Below are 23,921 nucleotides of genomic sequence, written 5' to 3'. Positions count from 1 at the left end.
AGGAGTCCAACATTGCTAACTTTCACAGCTTTGAGGATCTACTGTAATGCTACCTAATGCAATGATTGGTAGACCCAGGTGGTCGTGGGAGGGGGACTAAGTTGGGTTGTTGATGGATGTTACTCAAATGTATTTACATTCTATCATACTGTTAAGAAGAAGAGCATTTAAAAGCCTGTACCCTTATAAAATGGAAGGAAATCCGGGTAGCTGGGAGGGTAGCAATTGAAAATTGGAATGTACTGAATGCAAAATAACCTTCAGAAGTAAAAAGGAAATCAGTGGCTCCTTGAAGGAGGAAAGCTTGGAGTAAGGAAATATTGTCTTAGAGTGGCAAAGACATCAAAGTCTCCACATTATAGGACTTTAAGGTAATCAGTTCCCTAGTGCAACCTCACAATGTATTACTTCATAATAAAAACAGATAATACATATGCCATATGAAAATACCGTCTACAGTTATCTCCATCATACAAATGTGTTATCATCTATTTGTTAGCATGAAATCTGACAACATGCCTGGCTGGCAATACTGATGTTCTGCTTTCTTCTTTGACCAAAGCATTTAAAAAACATGTAATGTTCATACATGATGGTATACATTTAGAAAACATAAATGAACACACAGATGAAGATTATTAACTGGTCTAGAGCTCTAATTTGAACAGAGGTTTTAGGGAAACAGCACATTTGGAATTTTTAGAAGTGCTTTCAATACTTTATATTTAAAATGCTTGCTTTAACTTACCTAGTGAAATATCCACTGTCTTTATCAGATCATGAAAATAATTCTGTTGTGTACAGTCAGAAGCCTTGGCCTAGTTGAAAAAGACACAGAAAAGCTAGCTCTGAGGATGCTAATTCAGGTTGATCCAGTCTACTTCCCACACTAGGTATAAAAATGAAAGATGCGTGATTAAGGAAGGACCTGCCATCTACTAGATCCTGTAGTCATTTCTGCTTAATTAGAAAATATTTTGTGTCTATGTTCCTTGACTTCCTTTCTCTGGAATCGTTTTCCTGTCATTTATGGAATTTTCATTTCATAAAAGGAAGAAACAATGTCCTGTGAGCTCACACTTCTTCACAGAAAGCCTCTTATTCCTAGTTAGTTCTGCTAACCCTTTAAATCAAAAGGATAAGGTGACAATGTGTAGCCCAGCAGAGAAGATTTCCATTCTCAGAATCTCCATGTGCCATACAGACTAGACATTTGTTAGTAATTTGCTTTGATGATCAAACATACTTCCAGACCTCTAAACAGCTAGCCATCCCACTAAGCTGTGCTGTGCTTGGTCGTTTAGTTATGTCTGACTCTTTGTGACCCCATGGACTGTAGCTCACCTGGCCCTCTGTCCATGGAATTCTCCAGACAAGAATACTGGAGTGGGTTGCCAGGCTCTCCCTTCAGGGGATTTTTTCCAACCCAGGGATTGAACCCAGGTCTCCCGCATTGCAGGCAAATTCTTTACTGTCTGAACCACCAGGGAAGCCCCTCATTAAGCTACCATTTACATTACATTCTTACTCTTAAACCAGTTCTCAAATCAGTCCTACACAAACTTCAAAGAACTGGGCATCTGATTTACTAAGGTATTATCCACCAATAATTTCACTTACCTTCTGGGTACCAAGCGAGGGAACGTCTAGGCTAATTTCACAGCTCATTTTCAAAAATGTTTAGATGTTGACTTAAGGACATGGCCGGTATCTTAATATCACCTTGACTGCCCTAACTCCTCCGTAGTATGAAACTGTTAGCCACAACCTCACTCCTAATGAAAATTCACTCCTCGGATTTATAAAGGGTGAAGATAACTTTGCATCATTTCCCCCTTTTCAGGGCCCTTTATTTGACTCTTTACTACTGTAGTCTTGTTTTAGATCCCGTCAATTCAACCACTGTTGACTAAAATCCTGAACCCAAACTAGTGCAGATTTTTTTCACTTGCTTTCACACTCTTAACAACAACTGCAGAACTGCTCAGGAAGTAAATTACAGATTTTTTTTTTTGGTAATTAATGAGTAAAAGGCAGGCTAAAATTGGCACCAGGTACCTGGTGCGTGTGCTGTGTGTTAAGTCATGTCCAGCTCTTTGCCATTCTGTGGACGTAGCCCACCAGGCTTCTCTGTCCATGGGATTTCCCAGGCAAGAATGTTGGAGTGGGTTGCCATTGTCTACTCCAGGGGATCTTCCTGAACAGGGATTGAACCTGTATCCTCTTTCACCTCCTGCATTAGTAGGTGGATTCTTTACCACTGAGCCACCTGGGAAGCCTGAGATGCCTGATACTTTAGTCAAAATGATGAAATAATGAACTGATACTTTCTTCAACACTTTGTTTTTAATACATTCACCTTTTTTGCGAGCATATTGTAATATTGTTTAACTTGCTAGTTTTCTAAATTTTCTTTTCTGCTTGGATATAGTAATGTTGTTTCTTAACATGCTAGTTTTCTAAATTTTCTCTTCAGCACCTAGGACCCTCAGCTTAGCGATCTACTGTCTTTATTTCCACAAGTAGTTATTATTGAATTGAAAGGATGGTACTTTAAACCATAAAGCCACAAAATTTTTATTTTGTGTATGTTTAACGCAGAATTTGATACCTCTGTCCTTTATTGTTGCAGCGAGTTGGTGGGGGACTTAACTTTTTAGATTGAGTATTTTTTTTTTTTTTCACCATTTAAGTAACCTGAGATCCTGGGGTATTAGGGTACTTTTCTTGTACTAAAGAGGAGCATATTTGACAAAATATCAAGGCTCCATAATGAAGGAAGATCCTAAATGGAATCCTTAAATGGGATCTATTTTAGGACAGCAACCTCTAAATTGTGAGTAGAATCCTTGCAATTTTCACCTCTACATTCTACGTATGGGAATACATGGGATGAGAATAAGGACAATAGTCATTATATAGTCCTAGGCAGGGACTCTAGGGACACTGCTCACGAGGGAATATAACACTTTCACTAGTAATGTGGTACAGTGCCATATACTAGCACACACACTTCAACCTAGACTGACAAATGTTATCTCTAGATTCCTTTTTTCATTTTTTCCACAGCTTCGTCAAATTCAGTCATCTCGGTATCATAATTATCACAGCCTCCTCCCTTTCATTTACAGCCCAATTCAGTATTTTCCAAATTGCAAAAATGCATTTGTATACTATTTTTAAACTCTGAATCAAGTAGAATAGGGCAGAATAGGACATAATATAGGTCATAGATACCCCTCTAGTTTTGAAAAATTCACAAGGAATCATGTTGTGTTTGTATGGATGAGTGTTTGTGAATTCATGCGTGCACAAATGCTAGCACTTTTCCCTTCACAGTTAAATTCTTGAAAGACTTACCACAGGTAGAATTAAGGGTTACCATGGTATTTTCTAGTTACGACTTTGTGATAGTTTGTGCCACCAAGGTCTGTGAACAAAGATTTAAATGGAAACATCACATGACAAAGAACAATAAAAATCTCTCCCCTTTCATCTCTTCATTCTTTAAGCTCCAGATTGAAGTGCTTAGCAACAAGGCTCCTCGAGTTCTAAAGACCATGGCAATTGGATAAAGGTCTTCCACATTCTGGCTTTGCCTTCTCCATCATACTCTAATTACTCCTCAATATGAATAAACCTGAGTATAGTCCTTATTCCCATCCCATGTATTCCCTGCACGTAGTACAAGTGTTTAGTGTTTTTTATTCATACTTTAGTGCTTTGATTCATACTGTTTCACGCATCTCAGATTATTTCCTCAGCACAGAACCTCATAATGAAACAGTTGAATTGCTTCAAGTTCCAGAAATAAGTTTGATCTGGTTTAAACCATTGTTCAAGGATTGAGGCTTCAGTAACCATCTATGACTTTCACTCTAAGGTCAAGGATAACTTGGAGACACTTCACATGTGTGAATAAGTGTGCCTCATCCATTACAAGAACTGTTGTCAGTAAAGAAGTGGCACAAAGAGATTACAAAGAAGAGCGAGATTAAGCAAGTAGAGTGTGGGTGGTGATGCTAGCATCGTAGTGGCATAAGTTGTTCCTATTTTCTCTCTGCTTCATTTTACAGTTAATTTGACACCCTTGTATTAGCAAGACTGCTTGATACCAGAAGGGATTTGGGGAAACAGTCATCATTTGTGCATCAGAAAATAAACAAGAGCTTGTAAAGGCCTTGAATTCCTTGGAATTGGGTTAATAGTACCCACGGGGCTTCCCAGGAAGCTCGGTGGTAAAGAACCCGTCTGCCGATGCAGGAGATTTGGGTTGGATCCCAGGGTCAGAAGATACACTGGAGGGGGAAATGGCAACCCATGCCAGTATTCTTGCTGGAAAATCCTGTGGACAGAGGACAGTGGCGGGCTATTGTATATGGGTTCACAAAGAGTCAGACATGCTAAAGAACTGAGCACACACACATGGTCTTTTCTAGCCTTAGCCCTGCCATTGGAGAAGGCTCTAGTGACCCACTCCAGTGCTCTAGCCTGGACAAACCCATGGACGGAGGAGCCTGGAAGGCTGCAGTCCATGGGGTTGCTAAGAGTTGGACACGACTGAGAGACTTGACTTTCACTTTTCACTGTCATGCATTGGAGAAGGAAATGGCAGCCGACTCCAGTGGTCTTGCTTGGAGAATCCCAGGGACGGGAGAGCCTGGTGGGCTGCCATCTACGGGGTCGCACAGAGTCGGACACGACTGAAGTGACTTAGCATAGCATAGCATGTATGTGAACGCTAAGTTGCTTTAGGGTCTGACTCTCTGTGACCCTGTGAACTGTAGCCGGCCATCGAGTCCCTCTGTCCATGGATTCTTCAGGCAAGAATATTGAAGTGGTTGCCATACCCTCCTCCAGAGGATCTTCCCGTGTCTCTTATGTCTCCTGAATTGGTAGGTGGGTTCTTTACTGCTAGCACCACCTGGGTAGCCCAAAGCTAGAGGTATAACAGAAGTGCAGCAGAGTTATTTACAATCATAAAAGATGATGCTATTAAAGTGCTGCACTCAATATGTCAGCAACTCAGCAGTGGCCACAGGACGGGAAAAAGTCAGTTTTCATTTCAGTCTTAAAGAAGGGCAATGCCTAAGAATGTTCAAACTACGGTACAGTTGCCCTCATTTCACATCCGAGGCAAGGTAATTCTCAAACTCCTGCTGAGTCCTGCAGGGCTTCAGAGCCCTCACCACTCTCACCCCCTAGCCTCAGCCCAGGCCTTCGGCAGCGGTGCCCCTCTCTCCCATTCTGCTCTCTGCAACCTAACAGCAGTGGCAGTGTGCTGGGCCGCAGTCTGTGGGACCTCGTCTCCCACTTTGGGTGGCCTGAGGAGCCTGAGAGCCAGCTGGGCTGGGCGCCTGGCTTCTTTAGAGATGACAGCTGGGTGGAGCCTGGGGACCCGGCCCTGAGGGAGCTGCCAACTGAGCTCTGTCTCCTCTTAGCCAGGACCAGGACCTTGCAGGGTGAAAGTTGGACCTTGGCACCTTGCCCTTTCTTGTCAAGTCAGAGAACAACATTCATTTGGTAGTGATTTACAGAAACATCGTCACCTGGCCATGACCTGACCTCAAGAACAAAGGATCTAAACCAGGAGATTTGCAACAACTAACCTCATCCCTCCCTCACCTTTTTTGCTTTTCAAAGGGCTTTGATGAGAGCTTTCAGTAATTTTGGGGCTTCTTAGAGCGTGAGCCACTCATCTGTTTACATGGCTGTGCAATAAACCTTTCTGTCTTCCAAACTGCAGTGTTTTAGCATTGTTTGGCCTCACTGTGTGTCGGACACTTGGACTTCTGTTGTTCAGTAACACAGGGAGGAGCATGCAATAAAGTTAATTCTACTGTTTCATCCGGCAGAAAGTGGCTTTTTGAAAAGTTCTGAGCGAGTCACCCCATCATGTAGAGGTCCTGGCCAAAAGAGATATCAGCTGAGGGCAAAGAGAACAAGAAATGGAAACAAGGAATTTCTGTCATCCGAATACACATACATAGCATCTATTTTATATATCCTTGTATATATTATAAATTCAGCAGCATTATCATTTTTTCCTCCTTGCTTTTCTCTCTTACCTTGAGATATGGCAAATTGGTGTTGGTGAACTTTATAATTTGGTTCTTAGAACACAGACTATCAAGGCGAGATTATAAGTGACTTAGAAAAGGAATGAACAGTACTCAAAGATAGAGCCAACAGGCAGATGGGGTATTTGATATTTCTTTTTGAAGCCACCTTCTTTCCTCGTGGAACTGCCAGGTGGGTTCCCAACTGGAAGTGACCCCTGTCTACAGCTCTTCCACTTACTTTTTGGTTTTCCAGTTTGCTGACTACAGATTTTGGGGCCTCTCATCTCCATACGCCGGTGACCAATTCTGAGCTGTGTCATCAAGGGACGCGTGAAATGGAGAGCAGGAAGTGTAACTTCCAGTGGGAAACCGGTGGGCCAAGTTCTGAGGAGAGCTGCTGTTTCACTTCACTCTGAAGGTAGGCCTACCTCAAAAGTAAAAAAAAGTTCAGGTATTCGACTTTTTGTCTCTGTCTCAAGAGTACCATTCATTTCTTTTCTGGTTCACTCATATTTGTATCACCTCTTGGTTCTGTGTCTCAGGAGGACCCAGCTTTATGATTATGGTCTAGAGTCCTTTCAGACTCAAGCTTAGAGTCTCTTTCTCTAGCCCTTAGAGTGAACTTTGTAGTCAACCAATTCCCAGTGTTAAATCTTCCTTTTTAATGTAGTGGAGGAGTTTTCCTAGTTTGCAGTGGAAGCCAGGCTGATGCAAATAAATTATTTTAACATCACTCCAAATTATAATTACTTCTTTGTGATGGTTTCCAGGAAACATAATTTTATGTTGTTTATTACCCTGGTCAAATAATTACTGGAAATCTCAGTAGGAATCAGTTCAGTTCAGTTCAGTTCAGTTCCGTCGCTCAGTCGTGTCTGATTCTTTGCGACCCCGTGAATCAACCAGGCCAGGACTCCCTGTCCATCACCAACTCCCGAAGTTGACTCAAAATCATGTCCATTGAGTTGGTGATGCCATCCAGCCATCTCATCCTCTGTCGTCCCCTTCTCCTCCTGCCCCCAATCCCTCCCAGCATCAGGGTCTTTTCCAATGAGTCAACTCTTCACATGAGGTGGCCAAAGTATTGGAGTTTCAGCTTCAGCATCGGTCCTTCCAAAGAACACCCAGGACTGATCTCCTTTAGGATGGACTGGTTGGATGTCCTTGCAGTCTAAGGGACTCTCAAGAGTCTTCTCCAACACCACAGTTCAAAAGCATCAATTCTTTGGCGCTCAGCTTTCTTCACAGTCCAACTCTAACATCAATACGTGATCACTGGAAAAACCATAGCCTTGACTAGATGGACGTTTGTTGGCAAAGCAATATCTCTGCTTTTCAATATGCTGTCTAGGTTGGTCATAACTTTCCTTCCAAGGAGTAAGTGTCTTTAAATTTTATGGCTGCAGTCACTGTCTGCAGAGATTTTGGAGCCCCCTAAAATAAAGCCTGATGCTGTCTCCACAGTTTCCCCATCTATTTGCCATGAAGTGACGGGACCAGATGCCATGATCTTCATTTTCTGAATGTTGAGCTTTAAGCCCAGTTTTTCACTCTCCTCTTTCACTTTCATAAAGAGGCTTTTTAGTGCCTATTCACTTTCTGCCATAAGGGTGGTATCATCTGCATATCTGAGGTTATTGATATTTCTCCTGGAAATCTTGATTCCAGCTTGTGCTTTTTCCAGCCCAGCATTTCTCATGATGCTCTCTGCATATAAGTTAAACAAGCAGGGTGACAATATATAGCCTTGATGTAGTCCTTTTCCTATTCGGAACCAGTCTGCTGTTCCATGTCCAGTTCTAACTGTTGCTTCCTGACCTGCGTAAAGGTTTCTCAAGAGGCAGGTCGGGTGGTCTGGTATTTCCATCTCTTGAAGAATTTTCCACAGTTTATTGTGATCCACACAGTCAAAGGCTTTGGCATACTCAAGAAAGCAGAAATAGATGTTTTTCTGGAACTCACTTGCTTTTTCCGTGATCCAGCAGATGTTGGCAATTTGATCTCTGGTTCCTCTGCCTTTTCTAAAACATCTGGAAAATGAACATCTCGAAGTTCACGGTTCATGTATTGCTGAAGCCTGGCTTGGAGAATTTTGAGTATTACTTTACTAGAGTGTGAGATGAGTGCTATTGTGCGGTAGTTTGAGCATTCTTTGGCATTGCCTTTCTTTGGGACTGGAATGAAAACTGACCTCTCCCAGTCCTGTGGCCACTGCTGCGTTTTCCAAATTTGCTGGCAGATTGTGTGCAACACTTTCACGGCATCATCTTTCAGGATTTGAAATAGCTCAACTGGAATGCCATCTCCTCCACTAGCTTTGCTTGTTGTGATGCTTTCTAAGGCCCACTTGACTTCACATTCCAGGATCTCTGGCTCTAGGTGAGTGATCACAGCATCTTGATTATCTGCATCTTAAAGTCTTTTTTGTACAGTTCTTCTGTGTATTCTTGCCACCTCTTCTTAATATATTTTGCTTCTGTTAGGTCCATACCGCTTCTGTCCTTTATCGAGCCCATCTTTGCATGAAATGTTCCCTTGGTATCTCGAATTTCCTTGAAGAGCTCTCTAGTTTTTCCCATTCTGTTGTTTTCCTCTGTTTCTTTACATTGATTGCTGAGGAAGGCTTTCTTATGTTTCCTTGCTATTCTTTGGAACTCTGTATTCAGATGCTTATATGTTTCCTTTGCTCCTTTGCTTTTTGCTTCTCTTCTTTTCACAGCTATTTGTAAGGCCTCCTCAGACAGTCATTTTGCTTTTTTAAATTGCTTTTCCATGGGGATGGTCTTGATCTCTGTCTCCCATCCAATCATGAACCTCCATCCGTCATTCATCAGGCACTCTGTCTATCAGATCTAGTCCCTTAAATCTATTTCTCACTTCCACTGTATAATCATAAGGGATTTGATTTAGGTCATACCTCAATGGTCTAGTGGTTTTCCCTACTTTCTTGAATTGAAGTCTGAATTTGGCAATAAGGAGTTCATGATCTGAGCCACAGGCAGCTCCCGGTCTTGTTTTTGCTGACTGTATAGAGCTTCTGCATCTTTGGCTGCAAAGAATATAGTCAATGTGATTTTGGTGTTGATCATCTGGTGATGTCCATGTGTAGAGTCTTCTCTTGTGTTGTTGGAAGAGTGTGTTTGCCAAGAGAATGCCAGTGCATTCTCTTGGCAAAACTCTATGAGCCTTTGCCTTGCTTCATTCCCTACTCCAGGGCCAAATTTGCCTGGTACTCCCGGTGTTTCTTGACTTCCTACTTTTGCATTCCAGTCCCGTATAATGAAAAGGACATCTTTTTTGGGTGTTAGTTCTGAAAGGTCTTGTAGGTCTTCATAGATTCATTCAACTCAGTAGGAATAATTCCTTTAAAAATGATGAAATTATTTCAACTTATCAGAAAATGTATACATCCTCCTATGTTTCCAGTAAAGGTTTACATTTTACCACATTGTTCGTTTCTCTACTCACTGATTTTTAATATATATGACAATTGTTATTTGTATTGACTTGTAAGAATCCTTTACTTATTGTTTAAAATATTTTGTACTTTGTAAACTTTCTTCTTAGCTTTTAGAATTTTTATAGTAGAATTTTATATGTAGAAATTCGTGTAAGCTACATTTAATGGCAGTTTTTATGTTTATTTTTCAGTTCCATAGTTTTTAATTCTGAATCTAATTGTTCTGGGTCCTGAGATAAAAAGTTAATATAAATAGTGACATTCACTTTGCTGTGCAGGTGAAACTAATAGATTGTAAATCAACTATACTCAATAAGAATGTAAAAGTTAATGTAAGTGGTGACAAAGAAGAACACTGATTTATTCCCAGTTTCACTGGGAGCTTCATTTTAAAGAATGCTCAATGATTAGTTTTCTTTTTCTTTTAAACAGTATCTCTGTTTCTTTATTGTATTCATAGAATGTTATTTATATTTGTGGGGCATATTCTAAATGCAGTTATGTATCATCTAAATCAGGTCCAGGATTACATACATAGTAATCTAGATTTATACAGTTTTGGTTGGTTTTCTTTGAAAAAGCTGATTCTCTTTTTGAATTTTAGAAATGATTTAATGACTTTAGCGTGGGTTTCTTTTTTTTTCAAACAAATTTATCAGTTGTATTAAGGGAAATTCACTAATGTGGTCCTTGTGGCAGCACCAACAAAAGGTGTTTATTATGAACTAGTGTCTTTGGTAGGCTTTCTGGGCTCAGCAGATGTTACCTCACACAAAACAAGTCTACTGTGGTTTTATCCACTAGGATTTGTTTTCATTCTTATGCTAGTTTAATTTTTTTTTTTAGACAAAGCAATTGATTTTCCATGCAAATTTCCTGACTGTTTCCCCTTCCTTCCATTTCTCAATGTCCACAATTGACTCACATTATTTTCATTTGCCTCTGCTAGTTTTGATTGATATATTTAATTATTTTTTAATTTTTTTAAATTTTATTTTATTTTTAAATTTTACAATATTGTATTAGCTCTGCCAAACATCGAAATGAATCCGCCACAGGTACACCCGTGCCCTGCATCCTGAACCCCCCTCCCCCCCCCCCACACTCTCCCCCTGGGTCGTCCCAGTGCACCAGCCCCAAGCATCCAGTATCGTGCATCGAACCTGGACTGGCAACTCGTTTCATACATGATATTATATATGTTTCAATGCCATTCTCCCAAATCTCCCCACCCTCTCCCTCTCCCACAGAGTCCATAAGACTGTTCTATACATCAGTGTCTCTTTTGCTGTCTCGTACACAGGGTTATTGTTACCATCTTTCTAAATTCCATATATATGCGTTAGTACACTGTATTGGTGTTTTTCTTTCTGGCTTACTTCACTCTGTATAACAGGCTCCAGTTTCATCCACCTCATTAGAACTGATTCAAATGTTTTCTTTTTAATGGCTGAGTAATGCTCCATTGTGTATATGTACCACAGCTTTCTTATCCATTCATCTGCTGATGGACATCTAGGTTGCTTCCACGTCCTGGCTATTATAAACAGTGCTGCGATGAACATTGGGGTACACGTGTCTCTTTCCCTTCTGGTTTCCTCAGTGTGTATGCCCAGCAGTGGGATTGCTGGATCATAAGGCAGGTCTATTTCCAGTTTTTTAAGGAATCTCCACACTGTTCTCTGTAGTGACTGTACTAGTTTGCATTCCCACCAACAGTGTAAGAGGGTTCCCTTTTCTCCACACCCTCTCCAGCATTTATTGCTTGTAGACTTTTGGATTGCAGCCATTCTGACTGGTGTGAAATGGTACCTCATAGTGGTTTTGATTTGCATTTCTCTGATAATGAGTGATGTTGAGCATCTTTTCATGTGTTTGTTAGCCATCTGTGTGTCTTCTTTGGAGAAATGTCTATTTAGTTCTTTGGCCCATTTTTTGATTGGGTCATTTATTTTTTTGGAGTTGAGCTGTAGGAGTTGCTTGTATATTTTTGAGATTAGTTGTTTGTCAGTTGCTTCATTTGCTATTATTTTCTCCCATTCTGAAGGCTGCCCTTTCACCTTGCTAATAGTTTCCTTTGTTGTGCAGAAGCTTTTAAGTTTAATTAGGTCCCATTTGTTTATTTTGGCTTTTATTTCCAATATTCTGGGAGGTGGGTCATAGATCGTGCTGTGATGTACGTTGGAGAGTGTTTTGCCTATGTTCTCCTCTAAGAGTTTTATAGTTTCTGGTCTTACGTTGAGATCGTTAATCCATTTTGAGTTTATTTCTGTGTATGGTGTCAGAAAGTGTTCTAGTTTCATTCTTTTACAAGTGGTTGACCAGTTTTCTCAGCACCACTTGTTAAAGAGATTGTCTTTAATCCATTGTATATTCTTGCCTCCTTTGTCAAAGATAAGGTGTCCATATGTGCGTGGATTTATCTCTGGGCTTTCTATTTTGTTCCATTGATCTATATTTCTGTCTTTGTGCCAGTACCATACTGTCTTGATAACTGTGGCTTTGTAATAGAGCCTGAAGTCAGGTAGGTTGATTCCTCCAGTTCCATTCTTCTCTCTCAAGATAGCTTTGGCTATTCGAGGTTTTTTGTATTTCCATACAAATTGTGAAATTATTTGTTCTAGCTCTGTGAAGAATGCTGTTGGTAGCTTGATAGGGATTGCATTGAATCTATAGATTGCTTTGGGTAGTATACTCATTTTCACTATATTGATTCTTCCAATCCATGAACATGGTATATTTCTCCATCTGTTAGTGTCCTCTTTGATTTCTTTCACCAGTGTTTTATAGTTTTCTATATATAGGTCTTTAGTTTCTTTAGGTAGATATATTCCTAAGTGTTTTATTCTTTCCGTTGCAATGGTGAATGGAATTGTTTCCTTAATTTCTCTTTCTGTTTTCTCATTATTAGTGTATAGGAATGCAAGGGATTTCTGGGTGTTGATTTTATATCCTGCAACTTTACTATAGTCATTGATTAGTTCTAGTAATTTTCTGGTGGAGTCTTTAGGGTTTTCTATGTAGAGGATCATGTCATCTGCAAATAGTGAGAGTTTTACTTCTTCTTTTCCAATTTGGATTCCTTTTATTTCTTTTTCTGCTCTGATTGCTGCGGCCAAAACTTCCAAAACTATGTTGAATAGTAATGGTGAAAGTGGGTACCCTTGTCTTGTTCCTGACTTTAGAGGAAATGCTTTCAATTTTTCACCATTGAGGATAATGTTTGCTGTGGGTTTGTCATATATAGCTTTTATTATGCTGAGGTATGTTCCTTCTATTCCTGCTTTCTGGAGAGTTTTTATCATAAATGGATGTTGAATTTTGTCAAAGGCTTTCTCTGCATCTATTGAGATAATCATATGGTTTTTACTTTTCAATTTGTTAATGTGGTGTATTACATTGATTGATTTGCAGATATTGAAGAATCCTTGCATCCCTGGGATAAAGCCCACTTGATCCTGGTATATAATCTTTTTAATGTGTTGTTGGATTCTGATTGCTAGAATTTTGTTAAGGATTTTTGCATCTATGTTCATCAGTGATATTGGCCTGCAGTTTTATTTTTTTGTGGGATCTTTGTCATGTTTTGGTATTAGGGTGCTGGTGGCCTCATAGAATCAGTTTGGAAGTTTACCATCCTCTGCAATTTTCTGGAAGAGTTTGAGCAGGATAGGTGTTAGCCCTTCTCTAAATTTTTGGTAGAATTCAGCTGTGAAGCTGTCTGGACCTGGGCTTTTGTTTGCTGGGAGATTTTTGATTACAGTTTCAATATCCGTGCTTGTGATGGGTCTGTTAAGATTTTCTATTTCTTCTGGGTCGAGTTTTGGAAAGTTGTACTTTTCTAAGAATTTGTCCATTTCTTCCATGTTGTCCATTTTATTGGCATATAATTGTTGATAGTAGTCTCTTATGATCCTTTGTATTTCTGTGTTTTCTGTTGTAATCTCTCCATTTTCATGTCTAATTTTATTGATTTGATTTTTCTCCCTTTGTTTCTTGATGAGTCTGGCTAATGGTTTGTCAATTTTTTTTTTATCTTTTCAAAGAACCAGCTTTTGGCTTTGTTGATTTTTGCTATGGTCTCTTTTGTTTCTTTTGCATTTATTTCTGCCCTAATTTTTAAGATTTCTTTCCTTCTACTAACCCTGGGGTTCTTCATTTCTTCCTTTTCTAGTTGCTTTAGGTGTAGGGTTAGGTTATTTATTTGACTTTTTTCTTGTTTCTTGAGGTATGCCTGTATTGCTATGAACTTTCCCCTTAGGACTGCTTTTAAAGTGTCACATAGGTTTTGGGTTGTTGTGTATTCATTTTCATTCGTTTCTATGCAAATTTTGATTTCTTTTTTGATTTCTTCTGTGATTTGTTGGTTATTCAGCAGCATGTTGTTCAGCCTCCATATGTTGGAATTTTTAATAGTTTTTCTCCTGTAATTGAGATCTAATCTTACTGCATTGTGGTCAGAAAAGATGCTTGGAATGATTTCTATTGTTTTGAATTTACCAAGGCTAGCTTTATGGCCCAGGACATGATCTATCCTGGAGAAGTTTCCATGTGCGCTTGAGAAAAAGGTGAAATTCATTGTTTTGGGATGAAATGTCCTATAGATATCAATTAGGTCTAACTGGTCTATTGTATCATTTAAAGTTTGTGTTTCCTTGTTAATTTTCTGTTTAGTTGATCTATCCATAGGTGTGAGTGGGGTATTAAAGTGTCCCACTATTATTGTGTTATTGTTAATTTCTCCTTTCATACTTGTTAGCGTTTGTCTTACATATTGCGGTGCTCCCATGTTGGGTGCATATATATTTATAATTGTTATATCTTCTTCTTGGATTGATCCTTTGATCATTATGTAGTGACCATCTTTGTCTCTTTTCACAGCCTTTGTTTTAAAGTCTATTTTATCTGATATAAGTATTGCTACTCCTGCTTTCTTTTGGTCCCTATTTGCATGGAAAATCTTTTTCCAGTCCTTCACTTTCAGTCTGTATGTGTCCCCTGTTTTGAGGTGGGTCTCTTGCAGATAACATATGTAGGGGTCTTATTTTTGTATCCATTCAGCCAGTCTTTGTCTTTTGGTTGGGTCATTCAACCCATTTACGTTTAAGGTAATTACTGATAAGTATGATCCCGTTGCCATTTACTTTATTGTTTTGGGTTCGATTTTATACACTGTTTTTGTGTTTCCTGTCTAGAGAATATCCTTTAGTATTTGTTGGAGAGCTGGTTTGGTGGTGCTGAATTCTCTCAGCTTTTGCTTGTCTGAAAAGCTTTTGATTTCTCCTTCATATTTGAATGAGATCCTTGCTGGGTACAGTAATCTGGGCTGTAGGTTATTTTCTTTCATTACTTTAAGTATGTCTTGCCATTCCCTCCCGGCTTGAAGAGTTTCTATTGAAAGATCAGCTGTTATCCTTATGGGAATTCCCTTGTGTGTTATTTGTTGTTTTTCCCTTGTTGCTTTTAATATTTGTTCTTTGTGTTTGATCTTTGTTAATTTGATTAATATGTGTCTTGGGGTGTTTTGCCTTGGGTTTATCCTGTTTGGGACTCTCTGGGTTTCTTGGACTTGGGTGATTATTTTCTTCCCCATTTTAGGGAAGTTTTCAACTATTATCTCTTCAAGTATTTTCTCATGGTCTTTTTTTTTGTCTTCTTCTTCTGGGACCCCTATGATTCGAATGTTGTAGCGTTTAATATTGTCCTGGAGGTCTCTGAGATTTTCCTCATTTCTTTTAATTCGTTTTTCTTTTATCCTCTCTGATTCATTTATTTCTACCATTCTATCTTCTAATTCACTACTCCTATCTTCTGCCTCTGTTATTCTACTATTTGTTGCCTCCAGAGTGTTTTTGATTTCATTTATTGCATTATTCATTATATATTGACTCTCTTTTATTTCTTCTAGGTCCTTGTTAAACCTTTCTTGCATCTTCTCAATCTTTGTCTCCAGGCTATTTATCTGTGATTCCATTTTGATTTCAAGATTTTGGATCAATTTCACTATCATTATTCGGAATTCTTTATCAGGTAGATTCCCTATCTCTTCCTCTTTGGTTTGGTTTGGTGGGCATTTATCCTGTTCCTTTATCTGCTGGGTATTCCTCTGTCTCTTCATCTTGTTTAAATTGCTGAGTTTGGGGTGTCCTTTCTGTATTCTGGCAGTTTGTGGAGTTCTCTTTATTGTGGCATTTCCTCGCTCTGTGTGGGTTTGTACAGGTGGCTTGTCAAGGTGTCTTGGTTAGGGAAGCTTGTGTCGGTGTTCTGGTGGGTGGAGCTGTATTTCTTCTCTCTGGAGTGCAATGAAATGTCCAGTAATGAGTTATGGGATGTCTGTAGTTTTGGGGTGACTTTGGGCTGCCTGTATCTTGGAGCTCAGGGCTGTGTTCCTTGTTGCTGGAGAATTTGCTTGGTATGTCTTTCCCTGGAACTTGTTGGCCCTTGTGTGGTGCTTGGTTTCAGTGCAGGTATGGAGGCATTTGATGAGCTCCTGTCAATTAATGTTCCTTGGAGTCAGGAGCTCCCTGGAGTCAGGGTTTGGACTTAAGCCTTCTGCTTCCAGTTATCGGTCTTATTTTTACAGTAGTTTCAAAGCTTCTCCTTCTATACAGCACCATTGATAAAACATCTACGTTAAAGATGAAAAGTTTCTCTACTGTGAGGGTCACCCAGAGAGGTTCACAACGTTACATGGAGAAGAGAAGAGGGAGGAGGGAGTTAGAGGTGACCCGAATGAGATGAGGTGGGATCAATAGAGGAGAGAGTGGGCTAGCCAGTAATTTCTTCCTTATGTGCACTCCACAACTGGACCACTCAGAATTGTTCACGGAGTTATACAGAGAAGAGAAGAAGGAGGAAGGAGACAGAGGTGGCCAGGAGGATAAAAGGGGGGAATGAAAAGGAGGGAGACAGATCCAGCCAGTAATCAGTTCCCTAAGTGTTCTCCACCGTCTGGAACACACAGAAATTCACAGAGTTGGGTAGAGTAGAGGGGGGTTAGGGAGGAGACACAGGCGACCTGGTGGAGAAAAAGGAGAGTCCAAAGGGTGAGAGCAGTCAAGCCAGTAATCTCGCTCCCTAGTGAAAAATGGGTACTGAAGATTGGGTTCTTAAAGGTACAAAATTGGTAACAAATACATAAAAGCAAAAATTAAAAATCTAGAGTAGAGTGTGGAATTTCAAAAATATGATGTTAAAAAAAAGAAGAAGGAAAAGAGAGAAAAAATGAACAAACAAAAACAAACAAGGTCACGAAAATTATAAAGAAAATATAGGTACAAAATTGATAACTAATACCAAAAAGCAAAAGTTAAAAATCTAGAGTAGAGTTTAGAATTTCAAAAATACAATGTTAAAAAAAGAAGAAAATGAAAGAGAGAGAAAAAAGAACAACAAAAAAAGAAAAATAAACAAGAACAAACAAAGTCATATAAATTATAAAGAAAATACAGGTACAAAATTGATAACAAATACCAAAAAGCATAAATTAGAAATCTAGAGCAGAGTTTGGAATTTCAGATATACAATGTTATTTAAAAGAAGAAGAGAAAGAAAGAGAAAAAGAAAAAGAAAAATTAAAAAAGGGTCACAGAATTATAAACAAAAAACTATAGGTACAAAATTGATAACAAATACCAAAAAGCTAAAATTAAAAATCTAGAGTAGAGTTTGGAATTTCAAAACTACAATGTTAAAGAAAAGAAGGAAAAAAAAAAAACAAGGTCAAAAAAATTATAAAATATATATATATATATATGAAGTTTGCTTTAAAAAAAAAGAATAGGGTCTTCTCTTTCTTTTTCTTTTTTTTTTTTTTTTTGCAAAGTAATCGGTTATAAAAGTGAAAATTAAAGGGATAATAGAGGACTTAACATTTTTTTAAATTAAAAAAAATAAAAATAAAAAAAGAAAGAATGATCGTAAAAATAGTAAAAATATATCTAGGACTTTCTCTGGTTTTGTTGTGAGTGTTGTGGGTTCAGTTCATTTTTGGCTAGTTCCTTGGTCCGACTTATATTTCTCAAGATCTATAGACCCCTTCCTATGTAGTTGGTAGTAACCACAGGGTTTTAATCTATTGCCTGTAGTGTCCAAGGCGGTTCCCTCTGTTATAGCTTCTTCTGTTTGCTGGTCTCTTCAGTGTCTGGTTTCCGCCCCGATGGAGGACACTTTTTTTTTTTAGGCTCACTTGTTCAGTCGCGCTGAGGGGAGGTAGGGAGGGATGCTGCAAACAAATAACACTGGCGTGTGCTCGCAGTGCCTCAGCCACACTGGGTCTGCCCCCCGTTCATGGCACGTGTAGCCTCCCTGCTCACGCTGCTCAGGCTCTAGGTTGCTCCGCCGGGAACCATCCAAGGCCGGCCCTGGGCTGCCTGCACTTCCCAGGTCCAAGCCGCTCAGGTCCAGGCACTCCGGTAGTCCTCAGAGGCGCAGACTCTTGGTTGGGCCTGCGTTTTGTGCCCTTCCCAGATCCGAGCAGCTCAGGTGATGAGGTGTTTGGCGCGTGCGATTGCTGCGACTTATCGCCTCCCCTCCGCTCAGTTATCTAGGTATGCAACCGGCACATCTTCTCAGGCAGATGTTGACTGTCCAGACCCCCAAGAAGTTTTAGTTAGCAAAGAAGCCTGCTTACAGTTTTATAGATAACGTCTCTCTGGGGCTGCGATTGTCCCCTTCTGGCTCTGGCTGCCTGTCACCGGAGGGGGATGGTCTGCCGCCCGCTATCTCTGTTCAGTCCTTTGTTCCGTGCGCGGGTATGGCGGTGTCTTAGGTTAGGGCTGGCTTTTCGCGTGGTAGATATCCCACAGTCTAGTTTGCTAGCCCATATTATTTTGCTCAGATAGCGCTCGGGGTATTAAGGCCAGATCCTTGCGATGCAGCCCGCGCCGCGCCTCCCTGCCCAGCCCCCGCTTGCTAATGGCTGATGCAGGCATCTGCGCTGCTTCTCCGCTGGGTGAGTTACCGTAGGTCTCGCAATGTGCGGGTTTTAATTGTTTATTTATTTTTCCTCCCTGTTATGTTGCCCTCTGTGCTTCCAAGGCTCGGCACAGATTCGGCACTGAGAAGGTTTCCTGGTGTTTGGAAACTTCTCTCTTTTTAAGACTCCCTTCCTGGGACAGAACTCTGTCGCTCCCTCTTTTGTCTCTTTTTTTGTCTTTTATATTTTCTTCCTACCTCCTTTCGAAGACTTGGGTTGCTTTTCTGGGTGCCTGATGTCCTCTGCCAGCATTCAGAAGTTGTTTTGTGGAATTTACTCAGCATTTAAATGTTCTTTTGATGAATTTGTAGGGGAGAAGTGTTCTCCCCGTCTTACTCCTCCGCCATCTTAGCTCCTCCAATGATTATTTTTCAATGATATTTATTATTAGGTTAGGAAAGCTTGCTTTTATTCCTACCTGGCTATGAAGTACTTTTCATTGTCAAAAGAGTTTAAATGTTATTTAAGGCTTTTTCTGTATGTGCTGCGATGAGCATATGTTTTATGCTTTTAATATCCAGTAAGAAATTATATAAACTACGCTTGCCTTTAAAGAAATAAACCCTACTTTGTGAAAATGTTATTTTCTTCCTTCTGCTGAAGATGTTCTTTCCTCATTTTTGCTGAATTTGATATACTTGTTATTTGTGATTTTTGTTGGCTCTCTGTACATGAAGTCGGTATTTCTTTCTTGTATTGTTTTTGTCCAGAGTTTTACTGGATGCATAATATTAGTTAAATACCTTATCCTTTAGTTTTATCCTGTAAAGTAATTTCTGCTTGTGAATAACTGAGGTCTGTTCCTTAAGGTTTAACACTCAGCAGCTTACCTTTGAGGACTGCTGTCTGTGGGTAAAATGTAGGGAAAACAATCCATTTGTTATTAACTTCGTCGTGTTAATCAGATGCTTACTTTTTATAAATTGATACTATTCATTTAAAGTTTTACTTAAAATGACATATCCCACGTAAGTTTCTTAGTAATTTTTTCATATGTTTAAATATCTGCTACGGTGGCTCAGAGGGCAAAGAATCTGCCTGCAATGCAGGAAATCCAGGTTCGATCCCTGGGTCAGGAAGATCCCCTGAAGTAAATGGCTACCCACTCCAGTATTCTTGCCTGGGAAATCCCATGGACAGAGCAGTGTGGCAGGCTACAGTCCATGGGGTCCCAAAGAGTCGGACATGAGTGAGCAACTGACACCGGCAACTCTCTTTCATTGTTTGAAATAGTGGAGGTGTTGGTGTCCAGCATTTGAAAGTGGACTGCCAGCTTTATGAATCTAATAGCAACAAGCATAATGGCAGTTCCCCAGCAGTGTAACAACGAGCCCAAAGAAGGGCACAGCCAAGAAAATGCCTCCTGGGACCCGAGTCATCAGCGTGTGTCTAGAAGGCTAGGCACATGTGCTAAGGTGTAACTACCCACTTAGAACAAGGAGAGTATGGTATGGGCAGACTTGAAACATTTCCAGGCCACAGGGAAATTTATTACAAAAGGGCGAAACTCTCATTGGCTACTGGGAGTCAAGCACATTTTGACCAAATACTAGCTGGAGAAAAGGCCACTCTGAATATCAGTGAAGGCATAGAATAAAAATGAGTATTTCAGACCAAACGGAGAATCTTAAACTGTAGTAGAATAGCCAAAATTAAACATAAAATTAAATGCCCCTTTAAACTCAAAGGGAAGGGGTAGTGTTCTTGGAATCTTTGCAGTAGGTCCTGTGGGTCTAGTATGTGATCCCTGAGGAAAGGGTTAGCCCACCTGGTACAGGAAACTCAGGGATTTGGTGAACATTTAGACCTGGGACTCAAAACTGGGAGGCTACAATGCTTGGTAGCCATGCCAGTATGGCTGAGACTTATAGTCTTGTTGGTTCTGAGTGTAACCAAATATGTATATAGCAGAAATTATGGGTGCTACTAAGGCGAAAGCTGTTAATGAGACAATTCTGACATGAACACAAATCAAATTTTCCCCGGGTTTCAAATCTTTCTCTAGTTCCTGCCATTGGCAGAAAGGAACAGGAGAGGATTGGCATATAAGACATGTAATCTGTAGGTTACCAGTCCTTGTGGACAAGGCCAGAGTACAAGGAGGAAGGGCATGTGGGATAGAGAAACAGTAAATCAGACACACACACGAACACCATCCACAGACTGTCTCTGCTCCAGACACACACAGAGAATAATTCCATAAAAATTGACCACTTAAAATCGCTTAAAATAATGGAAAGTAGAAATAGGCTAGGGATTAGTAAATTTTGTTTACTGGTTGTTTATGGTCCCAAATGATTAGAAAAAGTTGGAATTTTCTGCCAATGATCTAGGACAAATGTTATAACATTGTTACTTCCAGGAGATTACAGTCTAATACTTGGGAAAGATCATTAGGCTTGGGCAGTCTCTTGAAATAGGAGCTATTGGTTTTTCCTTCTTTGTTGTTTTTTTCAGTAGGCACATTTTGTGTTTCTTCCTCAGGTGAAGTTAGAATATTCTGTGCTTACATCCTAAGTGAAGCCGTAACATGTCTAGTTTTTAGGTAGTTTTTGCGAAGTTTTCGCAGATTGTGGTGGAACAGAGGCTGTTGGTGGAACAGCCTCTTCTTTTTCATCTTTCTTTTTTGGTCTCATGAATAGGAAAAGCAAAAGAAACAGACACAGTAGTAGAAACAAAAAAGGAATCAGGAAATATGGTAGCAGGTTCCTCTTTTCCACCCTTTGTTCAGTTTGGGGCTCAGGGGCTGGGCCACTGTCCACACTGCCTCCTGTGCCGGTTTCCTGGCAGACGGGAGGGCCCCACCCATAGTGGCAGTGGCAGTGCTGTCTGTTGTTGCAGACTCCCCTCAAAGAGCAGAGCTGAGGCGAGCAGTTACGTGGCACAGTGGAATAAGAGACACACCTCCTTCTGATGCAGATGTTTTCGGGACCACACTTTGTACCATCTTTCACTGCACCAATATCAGCTATTCTTATCCCGAGGTGGTAGTCTGTACCCCAGCAAGTGTTATTATCGAATTTAGTCCAATGCAGAGTAATATGATCACTCATTAGAGGAATTTCTTTGACGTTCTCACACTGTATCCTCCCACACAGGCTGTCTGCCATGTTGCATCTTACGTATGAGGTTTCTGTGATACCACAGTTACCAAAACGGTCACCTCGGGTATTCACTGCCCTGTAGCAACTCATGTTTGCATTCTTGGCCTCTTTGCCAAAGATTTGCCTACACTGTTCATTCTGCTCATTGCATCTCTTTTGATAGCAGTAACCACCGCCTGTGCAGGAGGTCCCATCCTGCATGTACACGTCTTCTGGACACTGATAGGATGTCCCATTGCACCACTCTGGAAGATCACATTCATTTTCTACTTTCCTACACACGGTGCCTGATTGGCTGAACATGCAGTTATGGCAACAAAGCCCAAAAGCACAGTTGACACCAGCTGTCACAGTGCAGTTTAACTGACAACAGGGATCAGTGTTACACATCTCCAAGGATCCACAGTCACACTCTTCTCCTTCTTCAACCACACTGTTTCCACAGCGTGTCTCCCTGTTGACTGTATGTGGATTTGGTGAAGTGTACAAACAGCATCTTCTATGACCAAGGTTGCAATAATCAGCATAGCTGCAGTTGCTGAATTTAGTTGTTAATGCTACAGATGGCAACAATATGCACTTTGATGCTCCACATTTACATATTTTGGGATTATCATGATCCATACCCAAATTATGACCCATCTCATGAGTCACAACATATGATAAAAGAAAAATTCGTTGATCGTGGAAAGTCTCAATTCCACAACTAAATTGACTTAAACACACTGTCCCAATAAAGGCTAAGCCAAGAGTTTCACCATAATTCTTTTTTACAAAAATATGTACCACATCGTGGGGCACACGATTATGGAAGCCCTTTTGCTTCCATTTGCAAAAGTTGTCCAAGGTCTTTCCAACGCCTCCTATTGCAATAAGGCTCTCTTCAGTCCATATCTCTATTCCCTTGAAACATACCTCAAGATCCAGTGCTTTCATAAGGTCACTTACTCCATTTAAAACAAGGAACACTTCTTTCTGCACAAGCGAAGAATTACTTTGATGATGAAGATATCGACTGTGATCTACGACCACTGCCACTTCAAGAAAATAGTGGTGGGTCCACCAGCCTGTATAGGCACTTTGCATCAAAGTGGAATTAATGCTTTCTTGAATCTTCAATTGTCCTGCTATTTTTTCATCTGTTAACCCACATCGAAAGTATGAAAAATTTGTGTCCTGATTGTCTAGCTGATATATTAGATGCTCAAATGCAGTAGAAAACCTTTTGGGTTCAATTTCATAAACAATGTCATTTGTCTGTAGCATTCCTTGAAAGCCCCCGAAGCAGTTACTGAGGGAAACCAGAGACTCTGGGTCCCCCTCCACGTAACCACGGTAATAACAGTCATCCTGGACAAAAGGGTGGTCTTCCAGGAGAACGCCCTTGTCTGCGTAGGTGAACACTGGGAAGTTTTTGGACAAAAAATTCTTCTTGACCTTTATATGAACAACATGTCTCTGGCCCCCAAAATGCAGTTTGTAAGAGAACCAGCCTTGAAGCTTCATGCCTCTGCCAGTGGGTGTTACCCTCCGGGGAATCACCACTTCTGGGGGGCCAAGTCTTTGGGAGTGCCCAAGCTGGGGCCATCCAGGAAGGAAGAGGAATACTTTCAGCCAGACAAGCAGGAGAGTAACCTTCATATACACCAGGAACTCACCAACACCTATCGCGGAGCCATCGTATCTAGCCATTGGTAGAAAAAGAGGGCAGGACAGCATACATCAATGTTCAGTCTCCTCCGTCTGAGCTGATGTATTCAACGTTAACCTTTAGTTTGTTGTCTGGCAAAGTCATGCAGTCAAAGCAGCAGCACTAAAAGAAAAACAAAAAAGTAGAACAGGGACTGGGTGGGAGTGATGAGCAAACCAAGAAAGAGGAAAAAGGAAGGGTACAGGTTAGGACGAATGAGAGTTTGGCTTAAGACATGTCTGACGTGCTCTTAAGTAATGGTGAGGCAGAGTGAGACTGTGTGAGTACACACGAATGGTGACTGGCCTACGATGACACTTGTTGGATCTAGAGGAAGGGCACATGGTGATTCGTGATACAGTTCTTTATGTCTATTAATATGTGCAAACGTTTCCACAATGTATAACACAAAAGTGTCTTACTGGAAAGGTGAATGAATATCATCTTCTGATAAAGGAGTCTTGTGTTACACATTTGGATGTTATGATAATAAACTATAGGTCTTCCTTTTACTTACAAGTGAGAATTCTTTCATCATAATACTCAGGAGAGATATAAATATTTTCACAGATATTATATTTTCTCATTGTCCATATAATGTATTTCCATGTAACAAGTCATTATTTGT

The 23,921-nt window shown here is 40.2% G+C and overlaps 1 protein-coding gene across 1 annotated transcript; it reads right to left on the bottom strand.

Moving 5' to 3' along the window:
- Positions 1–6,381: 6,381 nt before the first annotated feature.
- Positions 6,382–23,295, bottom strand: LOC129650904 (disintegrin and metalloproteinase domain-containing protein 20-like). Its single transcript, XM_055579683.1, has 2 exons — positions 21,220–23,295; positions 6,382–6,486 (listed from the first exon to the last, which is right to left on the bottom strand). The coding sequence occupies exons 1-2, from the start codon at positions 23,293–23,295 to the stop codon at positions 6,382–6,384; spliced, it is 2,181 nt and encodes a 726-aa protein (XP_055435658.1).
- Between the last annotated feature and the right edge of the window lie 626 nt (positions 23,296–23,921).

The sequence above is a fragment of the Bubalus kerabau genome, chromosome 4, assembly GCF_029407905.1.
Source record: "Bubalus kerabau isolate K-KA32 ecotype Philippines breed swamp buffalo chromosome 4, PCC_UOA_SB_1v2, whole genome shotgun sequence".
Classification (NCBI taxonomy): domain Eukaryota; kingdom Metazoa; phylum Chordata; class Mammalia; order Artiodactyla; family Bovidae; genus Bubalus; species Bubalus kerabau.
Note: the sequence above shows the minus strand (reverse complement) of the source record. Positions and strands in the feature narration are given on the sequence as shown.